This window comes from Styela clava, chromosome 8 (genome assembly GCF_964204865.1).
Source record: "Styela clava chromosome 8, kaStyClav1.hap1.2, whole genome shotgun sequence".
Taxonomy (NCBI): Eukaryota; Metazoa; Chordata; class Ascidiacea; order Stolidobranchia; family Styelidae; genus Styela; species Styela clava.
Genome location: NC_135257.1, coordinates 15,089,432 through 15,115,794, shown reverse-complemented (window position 1 = coordinate 15,115,794; position 26,363 = coordinate 15,089,432). Strand labels below are relative to the sequence as shown.

Genomic DNA, 26,363 nt, shown 5'->3' with positions numbered 1-26,363 from the left:
AATCCTGATCTTTTTTAGCGGTATTCAGAACTATAAAATACAAAGTACCTTGAAAAAGTGTATAACTTGACAGAACCTATTACATTTCCCCAAGCCTGGAAGGAACGCATTTTTGCTAGATTAGCCATTTATTACTTAAGACACTCACCCTTGAGTGGTACATACCATATATGCACATTCTCCTATAAACTTGACTATTTCTCCCATTTACAGTATGTGGTATCATTATTCGAGGGTGCTATATGTCCAAATTTTATTCTCATGTATATATATTAGATTTCATGTTGTATTGTCCCTATTTATTGATGTTGTCTTGTCCTACCAACTCCTTTGTACAAACAGTTGGGCATACTCCACCGTTACCCATGTTGCCTAATCCACCCTCCTCACACAGCTGTCTGTATGAAGGACCATATTATACTTATTCGATTTATTGCATTTTATGCTTATCATAAGGGGTGTATGCCGCATGTTCATGTGTTTTAGGCCAGTATGGTCTTGTGTATACATCCCGTCTTCAATGTTGATATTTACTAACTCCTGTGTTTTTGCCTTTACGAGACGAATAAACATACATACATACATACACACATTTATCATTTCCATTCCATACCATGCCAGAAAACCCTCATTTTTTCGTATTTCAGTTTTACTTACGAAGTCAAGAACATGAAAAACTTGAATGAAATGAACCATTTCATTAACGAACATAAACTAGTTTTAAGACCACAAACAAACAACACAAGTATGTCATTTTTCAGCAAATATCTATCCACTCAGCTATGAGTTAGTGATGAGATAGTGAACAAAGCTATATGTCTATCAAACATTTGAGGATATCAGAATTCACAGATTAGATAAATCAACAATAAAATATTGCAAGTCACTGGTTTCAAACAATCAAATTTTGTAAAAATTGGAAATATGATTGGTTGTAAATTGAAATCAAGCAAAAACTACAACAGTTCCAAACTATAATATTATCCCAACATAAACGACAGTATTTAAGAAATGTCCAAAAGCAAAATTGAGGTGTCTAAGATGGCCACATTCATAGAGCAATCGGTTTCATTTTGTAACCGAAAACATACCAAGCATGGCCTTCTAATTTCTTGAGTAGAATTAAGTCACGTTTGACAATTTGGCAAAAAACAAAAGTTTATTTGAGTTGTTCCACATGTAAAGCCTTTACTTTTAGGAATAAATCTGTTATACAGGTCATGATAACAGGCCATTTTTTTTCTATACACACAACAGCTAGCAAAAGTTGAGGTCATCTAAGAATTCTAATGCAGTACCTTTCTTGCCTATAAGTAAGTTAACGGAATGAAACATATAAGATAAGGCAGCAGGATGTACTACCGAAAATACAAAACTACAAAAAAATTGTCTATTTGATCTGAACAAACTAACAGTGTGTAAACAACATTAAGAATTGATCGCTCCATATCTGCATCCACAATTTCCATTCGTACAAAAACATTTGTCGTTCTACTAATACGTTCTCTTTCAGACAAACTCAGAATCTGTAGATAGCATTTCTCCACTTGAATGAGATAGATTTTGGATTTCTTTTTCCAAATCCTAAAAAAGGATTTAAAAATATTTGATGAGTTACAAAGATTCACAATACTAAAAACTATAACCCAAAAATTTTTTGGAAATGAAAACCTTTCAGTTGCTCAAAAGCTATGAGTACTGTAAGTCTTACGTTATTCTGCATTGAAAGGATTTGTTATCTACTTTATCATGAACTAATGATACACATCATTTACTCCACCAGATAGACATGTTTTGAGGAAAGAGCAAGAATTCAACAGAAAATGTAATCATTTTCTTAACTTTGTAACCTTATCAAAATTTTATCATGAAGAAATAAAGGCTACAGCATGCTTACTGGAAGCGATTCAACTTCTGACAAAAAGGTGTAGATCATTGGTCAGCTAAGTTTAAAGTGATGTCAAAACAGTAAAATGGGAAAAGGTTTCAAATCCCAACAATCTTGTTGAAAATTTTAAATTTAACCATGTAATAGACTTGCTAGGGACATTTAATTTGTTTAGTTGAAATGAACTTAAGGATCGTTTGATATATGAACAAAAACCATTTGGCAAAAAATTTATATGTAATATTGGATTTATAGAACTTTTTAGAGTATCATTGCCATCATTGAAATTTAGTTGAGGCACACAAGAAAATGCTCGGCAGCCTACAGTTTGCAACCACTGGAGTAGATGATGCAATATGACCCATATAAACAATTCCAGTGCAAATAAATAAAACAATTCAAGGTTTTAATTAAATAAATTATTACTTCAACCATCTCTGTTCTATTGTATGACAGTTTGTGCTTGTCAACACATCTTGACAATGTGGAATGTATTCGTTCCAATTCTTCTAATGTTCGAGAGTCAGTAACCTGGGAACACAAAAAAAGAAAACAAATGGTAATATATATATATATATGAATGCTTTCAATTGAGAGAATTACAATTCAAGCTTAGTTTACTATTATAGATGCCAAATCTCACTCTAACATATGTATGTTCTTTCTGCAATTCCGTTAAGTGAAAGCAATGGTGGTCCTGTTTTGGGGTTTTCAAAACTATTGCTTGCACAGAAAATAATCCTTATGCCTGGATGATCATTTGCAGCAGGGTTAATGAGAACAACGGAACAGCCACATCACTGAAGATTTTTCAATGAATGGGTGAGTTTATTTTTATAAGTTTATCACCAACATCTGATGATGCCTACGAATATTTCTTTAACATGATAGATGAATGAAATGCAGCAGATCGTCGAAAGGTTGCAAAAATCGTGAACGACTAAGAAGCATTGGTGTAGCTATTTTATTCGGTGACAAGATAAGAGAAAAAGAAACAAATCTAAAGCTTACACCCAATTCCAACTTACAGTTACAACCTCTTCCAACAAATGCATGAGTCGTTTATGATCCACAATGAAAGGAGGTGGAGGAAGCTCTGGTTCTTCCTCTTGTTTCTGATACATTAAATTGGATTCTGAGGTAGTGCGATCTCTAGATCGAAGTGTCATTCTTCTTGGTGGTGAAGGAGTAATTTCTAAAAGCACAAGGATACTATATACTAGGGTGGTCCGAACCGAGGCCCGCGGGCCACATGTGGCCCGCTGCGTCATCATCTATGGCCCGAGACGCATTTGCGCGAAGGTAAACAAAAAATCGCATTATGATTTGTTTCGTCATGAAAATAATCAAAATATATTTTGATGTCACTGAATTGAGTAGTGTTATGGCTAGCAGCTAGCGAAGTTGATTTATGTGCTTGGGTAGTCTAAATTGTTATCTGGCTTTCTCATTTTTTGGTCGGGAATACATGCTAACAAAATAGGCTTCATAGAAAACTAAAAATCGAATGAGTAATCTATAAGCCTAGGTTGGCTATGCTAGTTAACTGAATATAATTTCTGCCGAATCTTTTTTGCAACCACCTCAAACAGGTTATTTTGTGAACAAGAGTTTGAAAAGGAAGCTGACCAATTCAAACAGATATTTTGACAAGTTGTGACGGTGACGATCTAAAACAGCATTTTCTCCGTTATGAAAAGTTTGAAATCTTACACTAAGTGTAGATATAGTAAGACTTTTGCATGTTTTAGTGATTTTTTTGGTGATTCTTGCACAAATGACAAATAATGACCAATGTGTTTGGACGATAGAAGTGTTTGTTTTGTATTGCTCTGTTTACCCATTCTAAGCACTATTGTGGCCCGCGAATAATACAAAAATAATAATGTGGCCCGCGAAGTCGACAACCTTGGACCATCCTGCTATATACAATAAAAAGACAATATATGACTGTTAACAATGTAGACCACAACATCGTTGAGATTGCATGCAATGTTGTGTAATAGATTATGCTACCAGCAGAGTCAAATTACAGAATTCCCAGAAATCGAGAATCAGACTTGCAGATTTTCGTTTTAATAGTGACGAAAGAATCCAAAAACTCGAAATGAATTAAATTTATAGAGCGTTATTAACAGTCCTTCAAAAGAGGCTAGTCGTACTCCACGAAGTTTTCGATATCACTACTTGATTTCACAATTCGGAGCTCAAGGCAAAATTTTGCAAAACCCTGAGTCAGGTGTTGGAGTCAATATTTTTCTTAACAAAAAGTGTGGAGTACAAGCAAAATAGTCAAGTAAAAAAATCGATAGTACATTATTTTGGTCCCAGAGACATTCCGCAAGCAATACATTAATTTTTTCCTGAAACAAAATTTTCACCTGTTGTATCTAGAATTTCTATTGCATCTCCATTGAATTTTTCCGAATTATTTTCTTGTGCATTTGTATCGTTGTCAGTATGTTCTTCCTGTGATTTTTCTTCTACTGTTTCAAGATCTTCTTTCCGATTCTTAATCATACTTAATCCTTCCATATTATCATCAAGAATCATCTCCATTTCATCTTGTAGTTCGTAATCTAATCCAAATCCATTTACAACTCGAGAAGAATCATTTTCTTTATGAGTAGCAGAATCCTCTTGTTCATCCTTCTTCGAGAGATTCTCTGGAATTTGCTCATCATCGATATTCATTTCGACAACCTCTTTAAAGCTGACATTCAATGACGATTTTTCTTTATCAGATTGTGCATCCTCTTTCAATTCTACATCGCTAGATTCATCGGGTTCCATTTTTTCATCTTCTGTTTCGTTTTCGTCATGTGATTCTGCATTTCCACCATTTTGTTCCTCTCCACCGTTATCTGTGTCCTCTTCATTTGTCAGGAGACTTTTGATCTCTTTTCGCTTTTTTTTCGAGCTTTTCACAATCCCCCTTGCCCAAGTTGAATGCTTGCGTTTTGATTTTGTAGAACTTGCTGTTCTACGTGGTGGAGGCTTCCAAGGAGTTTTCTCTATTTGAACATCAGTGCTTGCAGTGGGGGGATTCGATTGAGCTAAAATGTATAAATTCAACCATTAGAGAAACTAAAAAAGCAGGAGTGGGCAAGGGTCAAAAATTTCGTCCGCTTAGACTGGCGGGCCATGAAAGTGCGATGTAATAAATATTATAAAATGAAATGTTCCAAACTTTCCCAAGTTTTGGCTCATTTACCAACTTAATACAGGTCGAGAAGCATTTAAATAAAATTTGACTTTATTAACATTAAGATGCATCAAAAAAATCTTACAATACATGCACATTTAATTATTTCTACTTACAAGCTCGTTTTTGTGCATATTAATTATAATAATGCGATGTAATGTTCGATATTGCGACTTGCGAGTCATACTTCTCTCAAAATTAGTTATAACAATTTTTAGCATTTCATGACAAGTCCTTAATGCAGCCAGATAAGAAATCAATTTTTAAGAAATGAATTGATATTTTGCGAGGCACTTGAAATTGTCTTGTGATAGACTAGAAGACGGGAAGCACTTTTCTAGTTTAATAATAGTTGATCGAAATAACAGAAAAAAAATCAGAAGTTTTTTATCAGTAACAAGCGTACTGTTAGTACAGTACATAAACAATGTTGAGGAAACTGGGGTAACACGAAGCAGAGTAGAAAAATTGGATCAGATGGTGTCAATATGACTCATATTATCAACTTTACTGTTGTTTATGAAATCTACTCAGATTCAAAAGTTGCGACTCAAAAAAGCACCTTCTGTTACTCATGAGTAGAGTGAACGAGTCATATGACTCGAATCTTTTAATTCTCAGACTATACCCGCGATTCCAATGACCCACTACTCGACTTGAGATAAGGTTGAGGGACTTGCACCCCAATAATGTGAACATATAACTCACCATTAGTTTGTTCTTCAACAGGCTTTGGAACAATTTCTCCACTAACAGGATGAACCATTAGATGTTTGGGTACCACAGGGTAATACTTGGGAGCATATTTATTCATGCTGACACCTCTCCGCTCTCTGGATTTGATGATTTGGCAACAAAGTTTCTCGAACTCAGGATCAAGATCGGAGTCAATGATTGCATAAGCCATGTCTCTCATCGCACATGCTCTGTGTCGAATCAGTTTATCTGATTAAAGAAATTAGGAATAATATAAACTGCACAAATAAATACTCAAGATAAAATTTATGAATACAGTTGAGAATATAAACACAATAATACACAGTCTGATCTTTGACTAGTCATAGCTCAAATTTAATTTATATATTTAAACCAGACATTCAAAACACCCACCCATGATCAGTGATGTCATCAGACACGGGTGACTGACCATGACCAACCAGCTGTTAAGGGGAAGTGGGTGTTTAACCTTCTGTTGGTGGGTTATTGGGGTGACTTGCGGGTAATAAATAATTGGACACGTAGTAAACCTAACAATCGTTTCAATATTATGTTGTTGTTTTTCTCGTTCTTGTTCTTTGACACGTTTTCAAAAAGTCGCTTTTCTCTACGATTACTGGAACAATTGCTTTGAAATTTTCGATGAGTAAAGATTGTATTTTTTGCTAGAGGGCTATTACTTTTATTTTTTGCCATGACGTCAACAAAATTATGTGGTGCTACGTGTCCATATATTTGAGCATAGCTCTCTTGTTATACATATAAACGAAATAAAAAGAACTTACCTTCTGGACGTCTATCAGGATTATACTCGAGTGCATTGTTACAAATGAGATCGATATCTCCAAGAAACATAGCAACAGTCTGATATTTGTGTTGATCAATTTTTGTGAATATTGTAGAAAAATCCATGGGTTTCTTTATTACTTCGACATAATCAGGAACTTCTTCAAAATCCACAGGTTTTGCAAAGATCTAAAAGAAAAGAATTCAAAGATTTTAGTGATGTTTATCTGAAGATTAGAGATACTATACAGTATACAAATTAATCAAGGTTGTGAGACAAACACAGGTATGAATACCGCAAGTTTCTAATTATAGAGGAAAAAATCAGTGTAGCAAAAACTCAAATTTTTCATTTTGGCAATTTCAAAACAAATTTGTCATAGCATGGTAGATGATAAAGACACCAGAGCCTTGGTACTACCCGTAGTATGTGAACAAAAATGGCGGACACTGGAACGTAGAATGTGAACCATGTTAGGGTTAGGCCATAATTTCAGATACAAATACTACGGGCGTCACTTGGCTAGTTCCCGAACTCAAAATAGAACTAAAATAAGGAAAATTGGAATAAAATGATGGCCTAACCCTAACCTGGTACACATACTACATTCCGGTGTCCGCCATCTTGGTTCACATACTACGGGAGTACCAATGCCTTTTCTCTGAAAACAAGTCTCTGTTGCAAGCATCTACTCATATCTAATGAAAGGTGCGAAGATATAATATTTGAAAGTTTCTTTTTAGTTTGGCATTGGCTACCCAATTTATTACACCATAGGTGAGGTGATGAGCATGGTATTTGAACATGTGTTATGATGTCAACACACACACACACAACACACATAACGCAGTTAACCTTCATCTGGAAAAATATGAAAAATCTTATGAGTAATAATCCTGACCTTGAATCGAGTGTTTCCTCCCAATCTCATGAGAACATCTCTCAAAAACAATCTCAAATTTCTGAACGTAGATTCTTCCTCTTTTTCCAATTTCTTTTCTTCTTCCTCAGTAAGAGGAGCAGGTTGACGTGCTGGGGCTTTAGGAAGAAGTTCTCTGGACTGATCTAAAACAAAATTCAAATAAAATTTATTATTATGAGAAAATTTGCCAAGAAAAGGCAGGTAATCCCGGAAAAGTTACAGACGACAACTAAAGTACCAAGACCAACTGACACTATAAAGAATTATAGCGTAAAATTATGCATTAGTAAAAACGACCAAAGACAGGAAGCAGAATATGATCAAGAAAACAGCCATGAGGTAACAAATTCTATTCTATATAACTGAAGTTCTCAAAAGGCTTAATATTACTTTTGTCCGGTATGTACTTAAATTGTTAGCACTGTAAGTGAACGAGAGCTAATTGCCAACTGGGTAACACAGCTCAAAACTTAATTGAAGATAAATATGGAATTGGGTCAAAAAAATCTATATATACAACAATCAGTAGATTTATTGGAGTTTGTTGTAAATGAATATATTGAGACTTGGAAATCAACTTTAAAGCTTTTCTCAATAGGAGCGACTGTCAGAATGTAGCTACCAGACAAAAAATGCACTAACTCTACCCCATGACTTCTCTATAGTCTCAGTAGCTCTCCAAACCTTAATGCTGCCTGTAAATTCACTCCGAAATGAGTCTCCTATATTTCTGAGCGAGTGAGTGTAACCTTGCTTTGAGCAATGTCCATGAAAATGATAATAAAACAAAATATCTACCTCGTCTTCTGCTTGTGCGAGGCGGTGTCATAGCATGAATAAGAAATATTGAAGCAAAGAATTCTCTTCTCTCCTCAGTACTGAAATTCACCTTGATTTCACAAACTTCAGAAAAATCAGAATGAAAAAATTTTGCAAAATCCCTGGGAAGTTGATGATATGTACAATCTGAAGTAGCTGAAAAAATGGAAATATTGACGTGAAATCAGTGAGTAAGACTGACCATTTTAAAAAAAAAAAGGCATTATTCAAAGCAGGACTCTTCAAATTGGAGGTCCCGTCCCAGAGGTCAGTAGGGGTCGCAAAAGAGCTTAAAGGGGATCACAGTAAAAAAATTTTCGACACTAACTCATGTTAAAACAAAATATTGATTGAATTTGAAAGATTTGGGATCAGTACAAAGGCTGACCATCACTGAAATAAAGCGCATATGCAATATTTGTGCGGGAATATGAAAACACCTCTCATTGAGGGTACTATCAATTTATTTTCTTTGTTTTTCAATATTGTCTGTATTACTAAATTTTATTTTATCTTTATTTTATTAACCGAGAGTCCCAAAACAAATTTTGCTGTGCCAAGTAGGTGGGGATGAAAACATTTTGAAGAACACTGGTTTTATTGAGCATGCAGAAAAACAACAAAAAATTATCTTATATCCACAGTTCTGGATGTGAGTACAACCATTGTGACTTTCACGGATGTACAAGCTCCTACTTTGGGAGGATTTGAATCTTTACAGTTTACCATTGCCTTCCCTATTTTATACAACCTGGGTGAGGAGATAGGGCTTGAATCAAAGACCCAAATTGCCAACATAGTTGAGACCAATGATTTGAGCCACTGAGCCATATACCGTTGCTGGTAATATTAGCAATCTACAAACTTCATAGCATTTCCCATTAGAAGGATAAAAAGCTTGATCAATATTCAACTTTTAGGATTGATAAAAAGAATTGAATTAACTTAAAATAATAAAATTTTACTCACCTAAAAATAATACAGGCAGATGAGGAGGAATGTCATGCAATAGTGATTCCAATGTAGCTTGAACAGTAGGTGAAGCTACGTTCCACCATTGCAATGCATTAGGTAGAAATATTACACTTGGAGTTAAACGCCGTGCTTCACGAAACACCTAAATAAAAGCAATTTATTAAGCTCTGTACAAAAATTTTTTGGGAATTAGGAAAATCTTAGCTAAAATAAGGAAATGTTTTTCACGAGGGTATGGAAATACTTTATGCTTAGGTGATACACAGATACAGAATAAGTCAACAAAAGGTATATAACAAGAATAAGGCAGGGGAAGGCCTAGAGGTCATGATCATCATTAAAATAAAATCGAACACCTGTGCACAAGATTCTTCAGGCGAGCGTACACTAACTCCATATAAAGCCGGCAAGTCGATGCAATGAATAGGAATTCCTTCCATATCATGCAATAATGCTGGTGTGAGATGACTGGAATGTCCTGATGAAGAATCACCACATATGAGAAATCTCGGCCGATGTACAGTGTTCAGGCTGAATAGCAAAAGGAATAGTCAATATAAGGTTAGGCGGTGTGGCGCATCGTGCTAAGCGTTAGGAATACGCTTGCCATCGCATCTCTGATTACCTTGCGTGGGTTCGCAGGTTCGAATCCCATGCGGGGATGATTATGTGCGAGAGGATTGCTGTACTCCTCGTCGCTGTAGGGTGGTTCACGTAACCGCTGGTCGGTTATGGCTTTCTCCACCGTCAAGTCCATGCTTTCGAAAACAAATAACTGGCTAACTAATCCCATATCCGACCTGGACTGATAACCGGACGGGAGGCCGTGGATTACCATATGATTAAGCCGTCTTATCGTCGTTCCTATCCCCCGGGATAAATATGTAAATCCTATGGAGGGCAGCATAAAGACACAAGCACCAATATCCAATATACGGTGTTTATCACACCTTTTCAACAAATAGAGTCTATATCTAACAATTTATAAGGAGCTCCTATTTATAAGACCATAATCTTTCCAGTCCGGTATTGCCTTTTGAAATTATTACATACCGGTAAAGTGTCACAAATCGGATTTGAACCTGAGACGTGTAGTCTGCAATGCCAAATTTCTAAGTTTTAACACTACGACCGCTAAACCATCACTCATGTTATGGGCTCCGTTGAAGAAACTCTTACACATACAAACTATGACAATAGCAGAGCTAAAATAAGCTCCAATTCACTGCAACATTACATTAAACTATGACAAGAAAATATGATTATAACGCAAACCTGTGTTCCATGGAAGATAGACGTTGTAATAAATGAGAGTATTTTGATTCAACAATCCCATTGTTACTTCCTGATACGAGAGTTGATATTATCGAAGTAAAATGGTTCGTCGTATCTAAAACAATTGTATCAGAAATAAAACATGAGTATTTAAAAAAAAGTCAGGTTAATTAGCACACAAGTTCATATACAATAAAAGTGATTTTAAAGCATTTTCAAATCTAAAATCCAGCATGAGACTTGTTACATTGCTGATATTCGTTTTCGATTTTCATGTAAAATTTGTGTAAACTGCTCAGGTATTTACACAAACAGAGGCCTATGTATGCTGTTCAACATGCAGGTAACAATTGATTTGCAGCAATGAATGAAAATTAAAGCCCTTTAATATTCTAAAAAAGCTGTTCAACTAACAAGATCAGTAGTGGTTGTCGAACTTTCAAGATTCGTGGCCCTCTTCCAAAAACTCTTAACATTTGTGGCCCACTGGGCTTCAATAAAAATATCTCGTTTTGCTTCCAAGTGTTACCATCATTTATCTACGCAACACGTTTAATAATAAAACGTCAACACACAAAAGTCAAAGAATTAGACAAGTTACAGTCGATATACTTTGAAATAAACATGGTCAGTGCAGTTGGTACCTGGTGAAGCCTTTGCCCTTCGCTCATTGGCTCCCAGGTTGAGAAACTCTCTCCCTGACCCAGAAAATAACCAGCTTGAGATACAATTATTGGTGCTCCCGAAGTATGCGAACCAAGATGGCGGACAACGGAACGTAACATGGGTAACAGGTTAGGGTTAGGCGATAATTTTTTTCCAATTTTCCCTATTTTAGTCTTATTATCAGTTCGAAGACTAGCCAAGAGCCTCCCGCAGTATTTATACCTAAAATTATGGCCTAACCCTAACCTAGTTCACATATTACATTCCGATGTCCGCCATCTTGGTTCGCATACTTCGGGAGCCCCCAATTATCTTTATCATCGTACGTTAATTTTTACAAAGCATTTTAGTGTTTCACCTGGCTCTCCATCATAAATTCCTCCCATAATTCCACCTATTTCTTCATCATTTTCAATATCTCTGGAATGATCGTTACCGTTCATATGATTTGTTCCATTAGATTGATTTCCTTCAATTTTGAAACGAATCTTTTGAATTAGCTTTGACTTGCCTATATAATAAAATGCAGAAGTTGGAATATACAACAAGTCCAAACAAGTTTTGTGACAGGATTTGAATAGTTTAGTTAAAAGAAATGAACACAACTCCAATAAGATTTCATATAATACCTTATATGAATCTTTGCATAGTATCCTTGTAGACACTGCAAATAGATCCAATAACATAAAGGCAGAGAGCAATAGTTAAGTACGCCCTACCCCATCCTGATCTACAAGAACATTCCTGAATATGCTGAAAATTTTTCTATAGAAATTTGATTTTCATAAAAAATTCCATTCTCAATTGGGAAGTCAATTGTAAATTTTTCGCAGAATTTTTCGCAAAAATAAAATATTAACATAGTAGTGTAAATTAAAATTAAATAAAAACTACATTAACCTCTGAGCACTGGAAACAGTTTTGCAAGTTGAAGAACTGCTTTTTGTAGGTAATCAATCATAAGAGGTTTGACAGTAGATGATAATGCGCGACTGGGATTTGATGCAGATCTTTGAGCTGTTGGAATTATATTCTAAAAATAAAAACAAATGAATTTATTGATTTCTAATAAATTTTAAACTTTGCTAATCATGGACCAAATATGAAATGCATCACTTCATTTTTAATGCGGTCATTATTTTGCTTCTTTTTTGTTGGCTTTTCTCATTATTTGATGTGGCACGTAGATTAACTGATAGAAATATGTTAAGAGTAGGTTCCGGTATTTTTTTAGGAAAGAGGGCCAGACGTGTTGAGAGTCTCTATAATGGGATTGTTTAATCCATGAAAAAACTACTGTTGTAGACTGATCTAATAACCTGATAAAAATGCATCGTTACCTTCACAGCGACTTGAAAATCCGCAGCAAGAATTTTGATGCTGCTTATATCCAGTTGTAATTTCTCTCTCGTACCATAAATTTGTGGATATCTGCGTCGAAGTGCAAATAAAGCAGCCTCAGTACATAAAGCCTAAAATAATGATTGCAATTTAATATATGCATCAGAATTTATCAATTCATAACCATAGATAAAAGTGGAAAACTTACTTTTAAATCTGCCCCGCAGTATCCAACGGTTTTCGTAGCGAGATAGTCAATGAATGATTGTTTCAACCTGGGATTCCATGATTTTGTGTGTATTTGTAAAATTGCTTCTCGAGCCTGATAAATAATATAAACAATGTAAAAGGCTGAGCATAGCTGAAAAAAGTGAATGTGATGTGTAATGAATGCTGCTCGATAACTGCTCAAATAACACCCAGCAAAAATGTGATGTTTTTATGTTTGAGCGAAAGGCAATTCTTGACAGACGTGTTTAATTGAAATCAAACCTACTTCATTTTGACTATACATGTATGTCTCATGCCAAATAGGATACAGCGTTCTGTGCGAAACAGACTTTTTGAACCAAAATTGAAATTCGGGTTGTATTTTCACATCACATTTTTTGTTTGGAGTTGTTTGAGCAGCTACAGCGTTAACTTCGCTTCGAAAACTTGAGCAACCCTTGTATTGACTCTTATTAAAATGTAAATATCTTACTGATTTATCAGGCAAAGGAAATAAAAACTCTCTGTCAAATCTACCAGGTCTTCGCAATGCAGGATCGATCGAATCAATTCTATTTGTTGCCCCTATAAGGTAAATCGAACATTGGTTAATAACAGTAAAAACTATTACCTAGTGTTGGGGTAATGTATCTAAACACCAAGGCCAAGTCACAGGCCATCTAATGGGTCAAGTTCGAGCCACCACAAATTTCAAAATTAGAGTCACAAGTCAAGGCGAGTGAGACACTATCCAGCTTGACATGTCGCTCCTTCGAATCGAATCAAACTAAAGACTGTATCATATATAGACAGTATAGATTTCCTAAGCCACTGTGATACGGATAAATTTAAGTCTATTGACAATAAGAATTTAATATGACGATAAACAAACCTTGTTTTAAAGTCAAAATAGCCATACAACTTGAATTTTGGGTCAGAGTCGAGTATAAATTTCCATTAACCCAAGAGATTAGTTTAATTTTTTACCAATAACAATTATTTCTCCTCTACTATCCAATCCATCCATAAGAGCAAGTAAAGTGGAAACGATAGAGGAATGTATTTGATCTTGTCTGCTTGATCGAACAGGAGCTAAACCATCTATCTCATCAAAGAATATAATTGATGGTCTCATTTGATAAGCCTGGGAAATGATAACAAAATAGATAAGAAAAATTTGATTTCAAAAACACAAGAACCATTATTTATTCCAGATAAACCATGACGCACTCATACAATGACAAATAAAACAAAATATTAAATGATAAACTAGGACACGTAAATAGAGTATAGATGGATATAAATAACTGATAGACTGAAAACACATATTAAAAGCACTTGAACCAAAATCAGTTTACTTGTGGCTCGATGTTGGCCAATTAAAAGTAAATTGTGGTAGGAAACATGTGTTTCATATACCAATGCTGAATTTAAAAATCAACCCGATTGAAACAGCAATAGCTATAGCAAATTACAGTTATTCAACACACACGATGTTGAATAAGCTTTAAAATTGAATGTACAAAATACCTGATCAAAAAGAACTCTTAATTGTCTTTCCGATTCTCCAATCCATTTGCTCAGGCAATCAGCACCTTTCTTCATGAAAAATGAAACTCTTTTACCATCAGTTGAACACTCATTAGCAAGAGCTCTGGCCATCAATGTCTTACCGGTACCAGGTGGTCCATAAAACAAACAACCTCTGAACAAAAATAATGTAACCTTCGATGTAAAATATCAAAACATACTTCCACCTCACTATCTGTTATTTGTAGCTTTTTGTTAGCTAGGTATTTTTGAGGTGGGCGCGGTGAGACGTGACAAATTCTAAAAAGGGGGCTGAAAAAGTTCGAGAATCCCTTTACTAATGTGTACGAGGCTACTATCTTTAAAGAACCGGAACCTTTTTTTAATCCTGCAACCAAATCCATATTCTTTCCAAAAAGAAAAAAGAGTAAATAAAAGTTACCTTGGTGGTGTTATACTGAATTTTTCAAATACTTCTGGATATAAGAGAGGAAAAACCACCATTTCTTTAAGAGCTCTGATGTGCTTGGTATGTCCTCCAACAGAAGAAAATGTAATCTTAACATAAATAAGATACATAATTTAGCAAGTATCATGACAAAGAATATCGTTAATAAGATACCAAACCAAACAAAAGACAATTTATTTGTTTTTCAAAGATAATTATAATTGAATAATGATAGTAATCATCAAGTATCACAATTACAATTCTCGCAAACGCCTAATAAAGAATAATGATTCCTCATCGTTTTCACATGTAACTCTAAAAGTTGAATGGCAAACTATTGAAAAACAAAGAAAAAAATTGTCACCGAATCAAAATGTTATGAAAGCTAATTTTATTCTAATATATCGCAGCTTTTTCATAACTAATTTTGGATATACTGCAACTAGACCAGAACTGATTGGAAGACAAAATGGTAATTAAGGTATTGGATATAAACCTAAATATTGAAAAAGCAGCAAAAAATGTCAAACAGATAAAGAAAGAAAACAAGCTCATGTTTACAACCATACTTGAAAATCTGTCAGAGACTCAGAATGAAAAAATTGTCTGAGCGTCTGCTAAAATTTCAATTGTTACGTTGACATTGACATCTTGCTGATTAGACAATGTTACAGAAATGAACAAGTCGAAAACATCCATTGACTTGATACAATCCTCAAAACTCTCAAGATGAGAGAGTTCAAATAAAAAGATTAGGTACTCCTGAAGTATGCGCACCAAGATGTCGCATAACCTGAACCTTAACCTGGTACAAAACCTGAGTTCAGGTTGTGCGCCATCTTGCTGCGCATACTTCAGGAGGTCCAAAGATTACAATACCAAAAAAAGCATTTTTACTCAGTACTCACAGATGAATCAAGTGTCATAGGATCAATATCAGCAATGGATTGATTAAGCATCTTTCTATCTCTTGCAAATGAATGCTTTCTAATATCTTTAGACGTCATATTAATGGGTAGACATCTAGAATGAAAATAAATACATCAGATGATATTAAAGCTGGATTTGCTCAATGAAATAAATCTTGTGTTACTATCGGGATTGGGAGCCTGTAGCCATGGAGTTGTGATTCTTGTTGGAACTGTAGCCAAGCCTACCGTTAGAGATAGAATTGGAGCTACCATAAATTTTAGTAGCGCCAGCTACAAGCCATCTGATTATTTTCACATATTTATAATTTTCTACTACTTCATACAAATAATGAAATCTATCCCTATTCACCTTACAATCAATCAGCTTTCAATATTTAACAATAGATTGGTGATAAAACTTTGTATTATGAGATTGTGCATAAGTTAATTGATTCATTACAAAAATAATCATTCATCCAAATTGTTCAAAATCATTTTGTCCAAACTTCCTGAACATCAGCAAAATTAACCCCAAAAAAATTTCCTCTTGTGATGGCCTTGATTGTAAAACACATAAAAAATGGATTTCTCCCTCAATATTTAAAATTTTCTCAATATTATTTTTCCCATCCTGATTGTTTACTATTTGGTTGGTGAAATGACCTTGTTGTTAAGGCGTTAGGCTTAGCAGCAAGATACACATCTCTGATTAAATCCTATGCACATCACCTCACCCAGAGCGTATGTAATCAATTGGGTAGGAAATGCAGAAACAGAAGAATTCCAGTCCTTCTGATAAATAGTAGTGCCTTACATATCATTGAATAACATTGGTTTTTGTCCAGGGGCTCATTCGAATAAAGCAGCATGAATAAGCGTCATATAAAAAATAATTATTATTACTGATTTCGTGCTCGTGCCATGCTCTTTTTCTGACGTTTCCTGAATTTTATTTCATCAGAGGAAGAACAATCACTGTCTGAGGATGTGCTACTGTTTCCCTGAGCTCTAGCTTTTCTTCGTCTTCTACTAAACATATGAGAAGCTCTGGGCTGTCGTTTTCGTCTGCGTCTAACTGGAGATCCAGGCAGTTCCTCGAAAAGTGATCGCTGACGTCTTCGCTGGACTTCACGAACTAAATAAATAGAGCAGTGATTATCACGATGCAATAGAGTGGCGTTTCTCAAAATGCTAACTAGGTATCATTTGCAATGATTACATTAATTTAAATTAAATTAACTGAATGCATTTATTCTTTTAGTTTGGTCTGTTGACTTTTTATTATTAAAAAATAGCAAATAAAATGAATGATATAAAATCGTTAACATCAAAACTAGTTTTATTTACAGAAGAGCAGGGTCACAGTTCATGAAAGTTTGGGAACCTCTGCATAGAGCATCTACCAACTAGGGAGCCCATCATAAAATTCTTTTGGAACTGGTATTAACAGGAGCTATTTCAAAATACAGGTCGACAAAAATTTACTTCAATCAATTTGAAAAAATGACTCCAGCTTCGACTACTGAATCCGAAATCACAAAAATTATGGCTTAAACACAACACTGGCTCAAATTTTAGTTAAATTTAACCAGTCACCTCCCCATCAAAATTCAATTGTAAAGTGTAAGGTACAAGTCAAATATAGCTTATATTAAACTTACCTATGGTGTAACGTTGTGGAGCCTCCCGAACTTTTCTCAGCCTGTATGGATGCCCATCTTCTTCTTCTTCCTCTGTCTCTTCTTCTTGTCCCTCTGATAAAGTAAATACTTGGGTAAATGAAATGTTGCGAATAGTAAAGCATTTACATATTTTTGGGTTTTGGAATGGTTAACCAGATACTTGTCTCAGTTGCACGGAGATTCAGATTTAAATGTATGGACAAAAAAATACAATGGAAAATGGAAATGTTTCTTTAATTCTTTCGATGAAAAAATAAAAATGAAAAAATGTATAGTGGAAATTTTCAAAAAGGTTGTCAAAGGTTGCCATTTCAATGTTGAAAACTACATAATAGTTATCAACACAAATCAAACCTCTTTTGAGTTTTTTCTCCATTTGTGGCATCTTGTAAAATGTTTTCTTTTATTTAGGTCCTAGCATATGGGGCTGGGGAGCTGGAGCCTGGAAGCATTGCGTTTTGTTGGTGCTAGTACAGGATCTAGAGCAAAGCTTACCACATTTGATAATGCTGAAGCCGGAGCTACCTGAAATTTAGTAGTTCCAGCTCCTGAAAATCTAATTATTTTTCCATTTAGAACAGTCTCATACTTGACTTCATAATTATATTAAACTCTATATCAGTGGTTCTCAACCGGGGGCCCCCCAAGGGGGCCAAGAAGCAGTTCAAGGGGGGCCACGACACAAGGCTAGTAATTTAATATAAAGTGACTTCGTTTGCATTCTTTTCATTTAGAAGAAAATTCCCCGTTCACCTCAGTTTTATTACTTCAGTCACTAGGTGTATTCACTTTTTTGTGTGTGAGAATTGTTTGAGCATAATGAAATTTAGAATCTACTAATCCGAATAGTTTGTTATTAGGCCCTCTAACAGCAGACGGGCAGTTTCGCGAGACTGAGAGATAACGGTCGATATCATGTTATAACTGCAGAAGCCTATATGTAAATTCCCAATCCTCAAATGGAACGACAGTTGCGTTGGCTTTATTGATGACATGGCTGCCGATGTATGCTAACAAGTTTGCTTTGAAATCAAGCAAAGAAGACTTTTCGAGTTTTTGGTTATTCCTTTGCGATTCTTACCTACTACTTAGTAAGAAAGCTTTTTCATTGCTAGTTTAATTTGCCACAACCTATCTGTGCGAATCTATTTTTTCTGATCTTGTTATCAACAAAGCAAAATCTAGGAACCGTCCTGATGTTGACAGTGACAATCACCTGGCTATATCAAAGGCGGTGCCTAATATAAGGAACCTAGTCAGACAGTCCCAAGCGCAAGATTTCCAATGATCGTTTACTAATCTAAAAAGCATTGACTTCTTTACTCATGGTTTGTTTTTGCATTCTATAAAAGGTCGCAAATACATAATACAATCTAACACGTCAATTTTTTTAAAATGACGAACAGGGGGGCCACGAGTGCAAAAAGCCTCCGGAAGGGGGCCACGAGCCGTAAAAGGTTGAGAACCACTGCTCTGTACTTTTTAACCTTAAAATTTTTATTTTCAATATTAAAATTCTAAATCTTAGTTTAAGTTGATCAAAGCTTGAAACCAGCTTATTTTACTATAACCACCTCCTTCTTCCTCCTCCTCAGATTCCTCACTCTGGCTTCCTTCCTCCTCTTCTTCTTCTACTTCCTGCTCATCATCATCTTTTCTTTTTCTTCTGCTCGATTCAGGTGTATAAAATTCTTCATATAGTCCATGCCTGGTGCTTGTACGAACTCTTGATTTGACACTGCTGTAAATATCTGGCTCAGCAGAAGCCTGAAATACAATATTATAAAGTGACAGGGTTGTCCTTTCAACACCGCAGTCAGAGTCACTTTTTCTCTAATCCTGCAGGGTTCAAAATTTTTGTTTAACTCGAGTCTGTGGAGTCACAGATTTTTTTTGAATGGCTCAAGTCAACTTTAAGTCGAGTGGAAATATTTCCAAACTCTACATTTATAATAGCAGCTATTTTAAAAAACAGAGCAACAACTATTATAGAACATGTAAACGCAGCAATTCATAGTTGAAAATACTTTTCATTGTATGTATACTCAACCCCTAATGCGTTCTGAAGTGCTTAAGACAAAGAATGTTCACCTTTATATCAGATAACTTCTTTCCTTGAGCAGCCAACAAATCACGTAACTCTGCCTTCGCATTTAATGATTTGTTATCAGTAATGTTGCCTTGTCCATTGTTATCTTCCTCATTATCTTCATCAAGCGAATATTCAACTATGTTTCTTCTTCTGTTGATAACAAAAAAGAACCAATGGTAACAATGCAACATATATTTATTTTATCACGATTAAAACTACTCACTAAAAAAAAACTCAGCTACTGGTATTTTTCAACACATTTAAATATAAATATAAACAGAAAAAAAACAGAAAAATTCACGTCAAATACTTAAGCTAACAAAAAAAATAATATCAAACAAAATTGCAACAGAACATCTAATTAAAATATGACTTTTGCTGTAAAACAGAACAAAAACAGAAAAATTAACGCCAAACAATTAAGCTGACAAAAAAATTAATATCAAACAAAATTGCAATAGAACATCTTATTAAAATATGACTGTTGCTGTTAAGGGGACTACTTCATGAAGACTTATGGCATGCGAAAGCAAAAATATTTCAAATTCTAATTCTAAATGGAACCTTTTGAATGATTTATAACATATTCCGGTAAATAAGGAGTTCACTTAGAAATACCACCAACACAGACTGATCAAGATTGTACCCCTTTCTTACTGATACAAAGGGGGGATTACAACTTTGGTCTTCCTGCCGCAGAAGTTGGGCAGAAAATTAACCCTTTTACCTCAATATATTTGTTATACAAATGCTTGATGTGTGGCAAATAAAAAGGACAAAAAGTACTATTCAAACCAGATTTGACATATCAGTTGCAATATGCAGAATTAATCCAAAAATGATAAAAAAAATAATTTGATGTTTTCAAATTACAAATAGGGTGTTTAGCGACCTACAAACAGTAGAATAAAATGCCATAATTAGGATCTGTATAATGACGAAAAAGAGTGAATATGTGAACATGGAATTTTTCTCCTCCAATATCAAAAAAAAAAGTCTCCCTAATATTTAGTTATACTGTGGAGTAATATTCATCAAATCCCTTCAATAAAAAGTTACAGTTTAGAGCAGGGTGGTCCAAAGTTGTCGGTCTCGCGGGCAACACTATTATTTTTGTATAGTTCGCGAGCCACAATAGTGCTGAGAATAGGTAAACAGTGGAATAGGAAATAAACACTTTTATTGTCTAAACACATTGATCATTTTTTGTAAAACATGCAAAAACCACAAAAAAAAAATATTAAAATGTGCAAAAATCTTACTATATCTACATTTAATGTAAGATTTCAAACTCTTCATAACAGAGAAAGTGTCATGAGGAGAAAATGACGTTTTGGATTGTCACCAAAACAATTTGCAGACATAGTAAGCAAGCACTGTTGTATTTTCCCTCCCATACCCAGGCAAAAATCTGTTTGAATTCGTCAACTTTCTTTTCGAAGTAATGTTTACAAAATAACTCACAAATAACGGCAGATTGATTGGTCACCGAATTTTACCAAATTTTGGATACAGGAGGGTAATTACAAAATTTTCTGACATCTATGTTTGGGGAAAAACCACCCGGCAGGAATTATATCGTTTGGCCATTATATCAATAGTTAGTTATCATGCATAGCAAACCTAGGCCAATAGACTTCTCATTTAATTTTTATTTCAACTTCGTTAGTTGTCTCTGCTAGCCATAACACTAGCTAATTCAGTAACATTAGTGATGTAACCCTATGTCAAAAGATTTTTATGGCTATTTGGCAAAATGAGACGCGGGCCACAGATAATGAAGCGGCGGGCCTGGGTTTGGACCACCCTGGTTTAGAGATCAAAAAAAAATTTTTCCCCCTTTCCCCAGATCTTAGCCAGAGTTGTGAACTAGAAATAAACTATGCATGCGTGTCAGAAGGCCATGCATCAAAATTTTTCCTGCTTTTGCTCATTTATGGATATCAAGCCCCAAGTTGCGGATGCCAACCCAGAAGTATAACACATTTATAATTGCTAGGCCATCACACTCAGTAACTTTACATAACAGAACAAAGGGGAATTGTCAAATTTCACAAAACATTTAGCAAAGAAGCAAACAGAAATTGTCGAAGCATATACCTATGAGATTGTATTGATTGTCTAGCAGCATCCATAGTATTACGAATGTAGTCCTCACTAAGAGATGTGAATGTAGAACGAGTACGTCGAGTGGTCCGTCTTCATCATTAGAAAATCATAATAAAATAATCATATCAAACTGACCTGATGAAGCACTACAGAAGCAAGCACACTAATTCATGATTAATTTCACAACACAATTACAGAAGAAATGCATGCTATACAAATCTTAAAGTTTATACCTTATAGGTTGTTCTTCAATTCCATATGCTCTTGTCTTGCTTCTCTTTCGAATACCTGTCTCTTTCGTAAATCTACAAAAGAATAAAAGATTTAAGAATATATACAAGTATTGTAAAATATGGGCTTGGGTATTCCTCTCAACCATGAATAGAGATCTGATGAAACAGTTAAAAACTACAAAATCAAATCCAACAACTCAACGAATGCACTCTATCCCCTGAAAACCTATTGAAGATGACTTGTTTGAGCATATTCTTGGGTTTTGAGATTCGACACAATTTATTTTTCAAAAATTTGGAACCCTTTAAAAAATTTTCTTAGTTTCCTTACTCTTCATCAAGACATCTGCTTGAAATTTTACTCTGTTCACTTGTAGGTATCTTAACTCCTTGTAACCGTGCCGAATGACGAATTTGAATTTTTTCATCCTCATATTCAAAATCCTGAAACAGACAAGAGTTAATGTTAAAGCTATTAAAGCAGGATGACAAGAAATTATGAAATTCAGGTCAATTCACTTTTTTGATCACCCATGAACAATATTGAGATTTAAATAAACTACAGTAAATAACCACAAGATTGATGAAGATTAAAAGAAGCACAAGCACAAGAAGAAAAAGTGTTGCAATGACCACAAAAAGCTAATCAAAAACCCAAAAAGTTGCAGTGAGATACACAGAGGGCTAGGTAGCCAAATCTGTGACGCTTTGTTAGTCCTGGAGCCAAGCTTAACATAATAGAAAAAAGCTAGAGCCGGAACCTGAGTTTATAGTTTATCTTTTTTTAATATTAAATTTCTAATAATAATTAAAAGTTTCAGGATCAATCTGTGAAATTGAGTTTATTTGAAATTTGAAACCCTCGTGTCATGGTTGCGAGTCCCACTTCACAAAAATAAACATCCATGGCTAAGGATCCCGGGCCAAATACATGATAAAAAAAGACGATGCTCTGGTGCCAGAGCTATAGACACAGTACCGGTCTCCCAAATCTGGAGCCAATGCGATTCCAAATCAGCTCCGCATACCCTGGGTTAATTCATTGCTAACTTTTTCTATCCAATCTCAGTGAGTCAAACATAAATTTAAAATAATTACCGAGTCACGTTGCTGTTTTGTAGCTCGAAAAGATTTATTTGCGGAATTGGGATGTTTCCTTATATTACTTCGACGTCCATGAATAATTCCTTTTCTTTTACTACCGACATTATTGTCCAAACTGTGACTCCTCCTGGTTGCAACCATTATTTCACCTTATACATCTTAATGACATTATAAGATAAATTCTAAAATAACAAGACAAAATTATTCCAAGCAAAATGATCTATATTTTGATTTATAATATGCACAATAACAATAGATATTTTGATCACAATTATTCTCAAATTGAGTCTGCTACGACATATAATGCATACTTCAAGAGAACATACTATGACTGTATACAAATTGAAAAAATAAAACATTTCTCGGAACGACAACTGGCAGTATTTCAATTTAGATTTAGCACGATTTTCTTTAATTCTTAAAAGTGCTTCAGAATCAAAATTAAAAAGTGATAGCAGAACTATAAGCATCTCTTAAAAACGAGATCAAGCTATAACTAAAATTACAATGCTCTATGATTTAAGTTTAACTAGACTTAACACAATTATAAAAGAATGTGACAAGATTTTTCACTGACATACTAGCTAAAGCCAAGGTTGTGTACTCAAGTGGGGTTTGTTTTTCAAGATATTATTGTGACATTCTGGCGACTTGATAAAAAACTATCAAACCTATATTTCTACAGGAAACTTGATTGGCACAAATTTTCAGTCCGGATAAAAGAAGAAAGTCCAGAAAAACATTAGAAAGTAATAGTTGGTCCAACTCAGAACATAAAAATTTACACAATTTCAACACATCACATAGATAACCTTCGACAAATAAAATTTACAAACATTGTTCACATCATCTATAGCCCATACTACAAAGCAATCACATACTATTACTGAAAGTTTATAATAACACGAGTTCATTTCCTATTGATACATACTTCACCGAAAGCATACATACAGTATTTATCACCATCTCTCAATTCACAGTAGTATCAGTGTATTTGTTATCAAAACTTATGGCACTGTGGGAAATATTTCCACTGAAGAACAGCATAATTGCCATAAGACAAAATAATGTCAATCATGTTCAATTACAAATAAAAATGTCATCCCATATTCCAAATTTTGCATCAAAATTACATCTGTCATTGATTGAATAATACAGGATTCGGAAAGTAAGAAAGATGCAGCATGAATGCCTAAAACTAAGTATCACATATACTGCAATCTTAATAAAGCTGTTTGAAGCGCCAATGACAGGTGCTCCAAATTTCAAATGGGATACAAGTATGTGACATTAAAATGTTCGACATTCTGATAATAAATTGTAACAGATTTTAATCTTTCTGGAAGTTTGGATGTTGTTTGATTAGATATTGTGAGAAGTTCTCAACTTTTTCAATTCCTCGAACTTCAGATTCAAGTAAAGGCATTTTTATAATGTGAAAATCTTCATACAAATCTTCAATTTGGTCAAGATATTTTGCTTGTAGTTTGCGTCTGGATTCACACAACTTACATGGTTTCTCTTGGGTCTGGGATAAAAGTTGGTTGACAATAATATTATGGGTATCTATCCCAATTTTTGCCAAGTCTTGAACAAGACGTTCAGTCTCATAAAGTGATAAAAATTCCGCAATGCAAACACAAACAAATGTAGTCATGGTTACGTCTTTAAATTGCTTATTAACTTCTCTTATTGTCGGTAAAATATCCTCAATTTTCCCTGCAATGCTTTCTGTATTTACTTCATCTCCAAGTCCAATAAATTTTCCCATTTGTGAAACAAGAGGACTTAATTTATTTTTAACTTTAAGTAGCTTTCCCAAACCCTTTTCAACCATGTCAGGAAAATTGAGAAGTCGCAGGGTATGACCAGTTGGAGCAGTGTCAAAAACAACAACATCAAAATTCATGCTTCTTACGAGCCTCATAACTTCAGCATAGCTGACAGCTTCATCAATGCCAGGAAATGCAGCAAACATTTCCTTCATTAGTTGTTTCCCCATACCAAGGAAACTATCTTCGTCTTCGGCAAATTCATCAGGAAGTTCAGCTGTACCAAGATTTGGATCAATTTCCATTGCAAATAAGTTGTCAAAGCCGGTTACTTTTGTCGGAACTTTAGAAAATTTTTGATTGAATGCATCAGAAACATTGTGAGCTGGATCTGTGGATATGATCAACACAAGATCACGAACTTTTGACAATTCAACGGCAAGACTGCAACTGCATGTTGTTTTTCCAACACCTCCTTTACCACCAACAAAAATCCACTTAAGGCTTTTCTCATTAACAATGTTTTCTAATGTTGGGGTAAGTGGTTCAAGATCATCTTCTGCATCATAAAATTGTTCTTCCATATTTCTAGTAATGATTTACTGATTTACTTTCTGTAACATTAATGAGAACATATCAATATGTAACACGAGAATATCGGTTGGAAACCGAAGACTTATCGATCGATAGTTAGGGGATCCCCCAAAACAGAAACTGCAGTTTCGATTCATCCGCTCTTGTAACTTGCGCACTGCGCATCGCACACACACACTCGGCGGGTTTCAAAATTCTCTCGCTTTACAAAAATCTAGATCACTATATCAATAATTGATTGATAACTCGCTAATTATACGACATGATTCGCCCAAAATCAATAGGCTTCTGGTCCGAGATAAGATGAATGCACATGCAAAATCTGGAGCAGATTCAATCTCGCTTTCGTGAGATATCGCGTGCATCTAACAGACACACACACAGACAGACAGACAGACAAATACCTATCAATATACTTACCTTAAGATCGATAAGTAAAAAGTAAAATGTGACTACATTAACTGATTATTTCGCAGAATGGCATATTTTCAGTACACTTATTTGTATCTTTCGCTAAGAACGAGGCCTTACAATCAGCCACCGATATCTAACGAAATGTAGAGATCTACTAGTTTTAAAGGCTCGGAATCTCTCTGGTTTTGCATTGCTTCGTCAATTTATTACGCTTTGGGAGAGTTGGTGGGCATGGGATTTGAACTAGCCTAAAGATACGCAACCTGCAACACCAGCATATTTAAGTCCAATGCTTTTCCAATAGACCATCGTGCCCAAACATGGAAAAATATTTTATTACACATGAGTGATATGGCGCATCACAGAGAACACAGGGAAAACTTCACCTCTTCAATTAAAAATACAATATGAACGATTTCCATAAATTGTTTTACTTCCTACAAATTGTCTTTGTAGTTTCCACAACCAGACATTGGCCATATAGTTTGGCCAATTGTAGTGGAAGATGGCAAAATTTGCTACCTCACTACAGCACTATGTAAATTAGGCTCATTTTTATCTGGCAAAAATTGTATTCTCATAGTAACCAGGGAAAAAAAAAGCCAAATAGTTTGGTTATCAATGATCTAGCAAACCATAGCCCCTTCTAATTTTACCAGTCCGATATTT

General features: G+C 34.8%; 2 protein-coding genes across 4 annotated transcripts; both read right to left on the bottom strand.

Annotated features, from left to right (window-relative positions):
- Positions 1-142: 142 nt before the first annotated feature.
- Positions 143-23,078, bottom strand: LOC120346293 (ATPase family AAA domain-containing protein 2-like). Of its 3 annotated transcripts, XR_005569974.2 has the most exons (29): positions 22,909-23,078; positions 22,142-22,254; positions 21,811-21,882; positions 21,569-21,667; positions 19,468-19,618; positions 18,951-19,143; positions 17,356-17,448; positions 16,598-16,829; positions 15,692-15,806; positions 14,778-14,893; positions 14,336-14,510; positions 13,793-13,949; positions 13,299-13,390; positions 12,804-12,917; positions 12,595-12,726; positions 12,155-12,287; positions 11,613-11,765; positions 10,589-10,703; positions 9,670-9,844; positions 9,308-9,455; positions 8,318-8,494; positions 7,499-7,662; positions 6,596-6,785; positions 5,802-6,038; positions 4,270-4,944; positions 2,917-3,083; positions 2,315-2,419; positions 1,139-1,584; positions 143-1,101 (listed from the first exon to the last, which is right to left on the bottom strand). XR_005569974.2 is itself a non-coding variant. In XM_039415998.2 (28 exons), exons 1-28 carry the CDS (start codon positions 23,053-23,055, stop codon positions 1,510-1,512), a joined length of 4,515 nt encoding a protein of 1,504 aa, XP_039271932.2. In that variant the 5' UTR covers positions 23,056-23,078; the 3' UTR covers positions 143-1,509. The 3 variants fall into 3 exon arrangements, 2 of the variants coding, with proteins under 2 accessions (XP_039271932.2, XP_039271934.2); XM_039415998.2 differs by having other exon boundaries at positions 143-1,584; XM_039416000.2 differs by lacking the exon at positions 21,569-21,667 and having other exon boundaries at positions 143-1,584.
- A 16-nt stretch (positions 23,079-23,094) lies between these two features.
- LOC120346296 (ATPase GET3-like) lies at positions 23,095-25,318 on the bottom strand. Its single transcript, XM_039416005.2, has one exon. It carries the CDS (start codon positions 25,268-25,270, stop codon positions 24,245-24,247), a length of 1,026 nt encoding a protein of 341 aa, XP_039271939.1. The 5' UTR covers positions 25,271-25,318; the 3' UTR covers positions 23,095-24,244.
- Between the last annotated feature and the right edge of the window lie 1,045 nt (positions 25,319-26,363).

Coding starts and splice junctions, on each gene's coding strand:
- LOC120346293 (XM_039415998.2), bottom strand. CDS start 23,055: ATGGTTGCAACCAGGAGGAGTCACAGTTTGGACAATAATGTCGGTAGT. Junction 17,449..18,950: donor TGAGGAGGAGGAAGAAGGAG/GTGGTTATAGTA, acceptor TTACTTTATCAG/AGGGACAAGAAGAAGAGACA. Junction 6,039..6,595: donor TCCTGATAGACGTCCAGAAG/GTAAGTTCTTTT, acceptor TTCTTTAATCAG/ATAAACTGATTCGACACAGA.
- LOC120346296 (XM_039416005.2), bottom strand. CDS start 25,270: ATGGAAGAACAATTTTATGATGCAGAAGATGATCTTGAACCACTTACC.